Below are 3810 nucleotides of genomic sequence, written 5' to 3' on the forward strand. Positions count from 1 at the left end.
CCGGCATCCACTCACCTGTCACCCCAGTGGCAGAGACCGGGCCCACGCGCTGGCCACCGTGGAAGCCGTACAGGTTCATCTTGTACTTGTGGTCTGGCTGCAGGCCTGAGACGGTGACCGCATCCTCATAGCCCGGTACGCGCACTGCCTTGGGCTGCCCGTCCCCGTTCTTGTACTGGACCAGGAAGTGGTCAAACTGACCCTCGGGGACAGTCCAGGAGAGGTGCAGGGAGTCGGGAGTGGCATCGGTCACGGTCAACTCCCCCAGGCGGGGCTTGGTGGGAGGCTGGGGAGTTGTGATGGGTGGGTCTGTGGGGGCTGGCATTTCGTGGTCCTTTCCTGGGGCTGGATCAGGAGACAAAGAGAATGTGTGGACGTGCCTCGTGGGCCCCCTTCCAGTAAAGGATACTTAGATTTCTCCCAGACACACCAAGTCCCTGCAGCCTGGATGCTAGCCCCCCAGGATTAAGACATCATCTCCCTGGTTTGAATGTTAGTGACCAAGGGACAGAGCACACTCTCGTGGTAACATCATGACGGGACGTCGGGACTGCCATGGTGTTCTGTGTGTGCGGGCGCTGAGCCCTTGGGAGCCGCAGAGCAAATCTGCACAGAGGGACAGAACTAAGGCTTCCTAACACCGCCAAGCATACCAGACAGGTCACATCAGGAGGTATATCTACTAAGGTTTGGAAATTCTACTTCATGAGTATTTTCCTTTAATACCTTCTCTGGTTGAGAAGTCTTCTGAGCATTTTTAGAGACAAATTTAGATTTCACAGTGGAGGCCAAAGAGATGAGACACGAGGTCGTCTTTGTACCTGGGTGGTTTTGGACCTTGCATTTGCTCTCTCCATAATTTATGGCACAGATGACTCATCACACCCCCAGGTTTCTTTTGGCTTTTCTGTTCCACATAGGGTTTCATTCTTCCTTAATCGCTGAATTACAAAATCATCTTGTTTCCTATCTGTTGTTTGGGAACCAGGTCTTAAGCATCAAAGGGTAATAGTTCCAAAAGAACTTAACAAAAGCAACAATTGGCCCTGTTAGCAAATAATGAATGAAGGGAAGGTGCCTTGTGAAGTTGCACATACGACTGATACTAACCATCAAAGTAAAAGCAGCCATGGTAGCAGGATTCAGGGTTCATTTAGCATAAAGGGGGATCAGTCTGGGTTGGAAAACACATACCATTTTACCCACTGAAATCAATGATAATTATGAGAATTCATCCTAAGAGTTTTCAGAAACTAATTTTCTTCCTCTTCCTTCTTTACAAATGAAGAAAGGGAGGCACAGAGAGGTTGAGTGACTCTCTTGGGGTAACACAGCTCGAATGGGCTGAGGCTAGGGTCAACCCTAGGTCTGTTTGAGTGTGTTATTTCCCTGGTGCTGTGCCTCTTCAAGGACCAAAAAGTCTGTGTGTGGGGGGGCCTGACTGACTCAGTCAGTAGAACACGTGGCTCTTGATCTCGGGGTTGTGAGTTCAAGCCCCATGTTGGATGTAGAGATTAATTTAAAAAAATAAATAAATAAAGCCTGTGTATAAAGGGAAAGATGGCTGGGGCAACACCAAAGGCTTGGAGTAAAGACACAAGCAGAATCATTCTCAGGAGCTTGGGAGACTCTAGTCTCAGGGACAGTGGGACAAAAACACCTGAATACCGACATAAAAGAGAAACTGAGTCCAGCTAGGGCAGGGCCCAGTGTCCGACTGTATACTCACCAGTTAAACCGACAGCAGAGACCGGGCCCATGCGCTGGCCACCGTGGAAGCCGTACAGGTTCATCTTGTACTTGTGGCTGGGCTCCAGGCCTGAGACGGTGACCTGGTTCTCACTCCCTGGCACTCTCACCGCCTTGGGCTGCCCGTCCCCGTTCTTGTACTGGACCAGGAAGTGGTCAAACTGGCCCTCGGGGACAGTCCAGGAGAGGTGCAGGGAGTCAGGGGTGGCATCCATCACGGTCAGCTCTCCCAAGTGTGGCTTCGGAAGGATGTTGGTAGGGGGCTCCCTTTCGGGGTCTGGGAATAGATGCAAACAGAACCTTTCCTATTGCTGGAAGAACTAGTTGAGGCCCTGGCTCTACTGGATTCAGACCAGAAGGTGGGCCAGCTGTGTAGGCCTAACTTAAGATCCATTTCTGCTTAACATCAGTCTTTTTGTGGTCTCTTCATGGTCTGTCAAACTTACCAGGCAGCCTCCTACCTCAGGGCCTTTGTATTGACCATTCCCTTTGTGTGAACATTCTGACCCTGGATGTCTGCATGGCTCATGTCTACACTTCCTTTAAGTCTTTGTTCAAATGTCACCTCTTCAGGGCCAATCATGACCACCCTATCTAAAATTCCAATTCTCCCAATTGCAATGTTTTCTCCTTTTTTTGGACCTGATCCCAGCAACAAATTAGAGAACAACATTTATGAGACAACCAGGAAACTAACATTCCCTACATACTTAATGATTTTAATGAATGACTGTTCATTTTTAAAGGTACAATAACGGTGTTGTGGCTATTTTTAAATACTTTTTTTTTTTTTAGGGAGAGAGAGAGTGTGTGCATGAGTTGGGGAGGGGCAGAGAAGATATCTTAGGCAGGCTCCACACCTAACGCAGAGCCCGGTGAGGGGCTCGATCTCATGACCCTGAGATCATGACCTGAGCCAAAATCCAGGGTCGGAAGCTTAACCGACTGAGCCACCCAAGCGCCCCTTAAATAGTCTTTTTAAAAAGAATAATACACTTAAATATGAAGCCATGAAGTATGGGATGAAGTCTAGAGCATCTGGGATGAGTTTACTAACTCTGCAACAGTATATCCATACAATGGAATACTATTTGGCTGTACAGGGATGAGTTCTGCTACACGTTACAACATGGATGAACCCCGAAAAGGACCTTGATGAAAGAACCCGGACACAGAAGAGCATGTTATTGTATGATACCGTACCATCTATATGATACGTCTAAAAAAGACAAATCTACAGAGGTAGAGTTCTAAAGTGAGATAGTGTTAGAGTTCCACAGAGAAAATTCTAAAATTAGATAGTGCTGATGGATGCACAACTCTGACTAAAAATCATTAAGTTGCAAACTTAAAGCAGGTGAATTTTATGGTATGCAAATTATATCTCAATAAGCTGTTCTAAGCACACATGGCAGTGTGAGGATGGCAGGTAGCGAGTGGGGTGTGGACCAGCCAGACTGGCCAGCAGTGAATATTAGGCTGCAGCAGGGCAATGGACATATGGGAGTTCATGATCCTATTCTTTCTTTTCATGTGTAAGGTTGAATCTCATATAATAAATATTTGTTGGATGATTGAATAGTTCGTGGCATTTGCCCCAACCACCAAAGCAAGATCTTTCCAGGTTTCCCGGAAAAGCGGAAAGCCACAAATGGGTCAGTGTATCACTACTTCAGAGCCTTCCAACCGAGGGCCACTCTGACATAGGACTGGCACTCGGGCCTCCTGAGCCCAACTCACGCCTGTCCGGACATGTTACTGGATGAAGCGTGGGTTAGGTGAGGCTTTAGGATCCTGGCTCTCCAGGGGAGGACACCCTGAAGGCTCTAACATTGAGACCTTACCCAACCCAGCCCTGAAGGCCCCGCCCCCACTCACCGGTCACGCCCACGGTGGACACGGGGCCGTCGCGCTGTCCCCTGTGCAGGCCGTACAGGTGCATCTTGTACTTGCGCCCCGGCTCCAGGCCCCCGATGGTGACCTCACTCTCGTCACCTCTGACACGCACCACCTGGGGCCGCCCGTCCCCGTCCTTGTACTGGACACTGAAGGAGTCGAAGT

General features: G+C 49.1%; 1 protein-coding gene across 1 annotated transcript; it reads right to left on the reverse strand.

Annotated features, from left to right (window-relative positions):
* Nucleotides 1-15: 15 nt before the first annotated feature.
* Nucleotides 16-3804, reverse strand: LOC102746793 (tenascin-X-like; the record flags this gene model as incomplete). Its single annotated transcript, XM_081810132.1, has 3 exons — nt 3628-3804; nt 1730-2026; nt 16-345 (listed from the first exon to the last, which is right to left on the reverse strand). Coding segments are annotated over exons 1-3 (691 nt in total), but the record flags the coding sequence as incomplete, so codon positions are not given.
* Between the last annotated feature and the right edge of the window lie 6 nt (nt 3805-3810).

This window comes from Leptonychotes weddellii, unplaced genomic scaffold (assembly GCF_054177405.1).
Source record: "Leptonychotes weddellii isolate Sample4059 unplaced genomic scaffold, ASM5417740v2 HiC_scaffold_18620, whole genome shotgun sequence".
Classification (NCBI taxonomy): domain Eukaryota; kingdom Metazoa; phylum Chordata; class Mammalia; order Carnivora; family Phocidae; genus Leptonychotes; species Leptonychotes weddellii.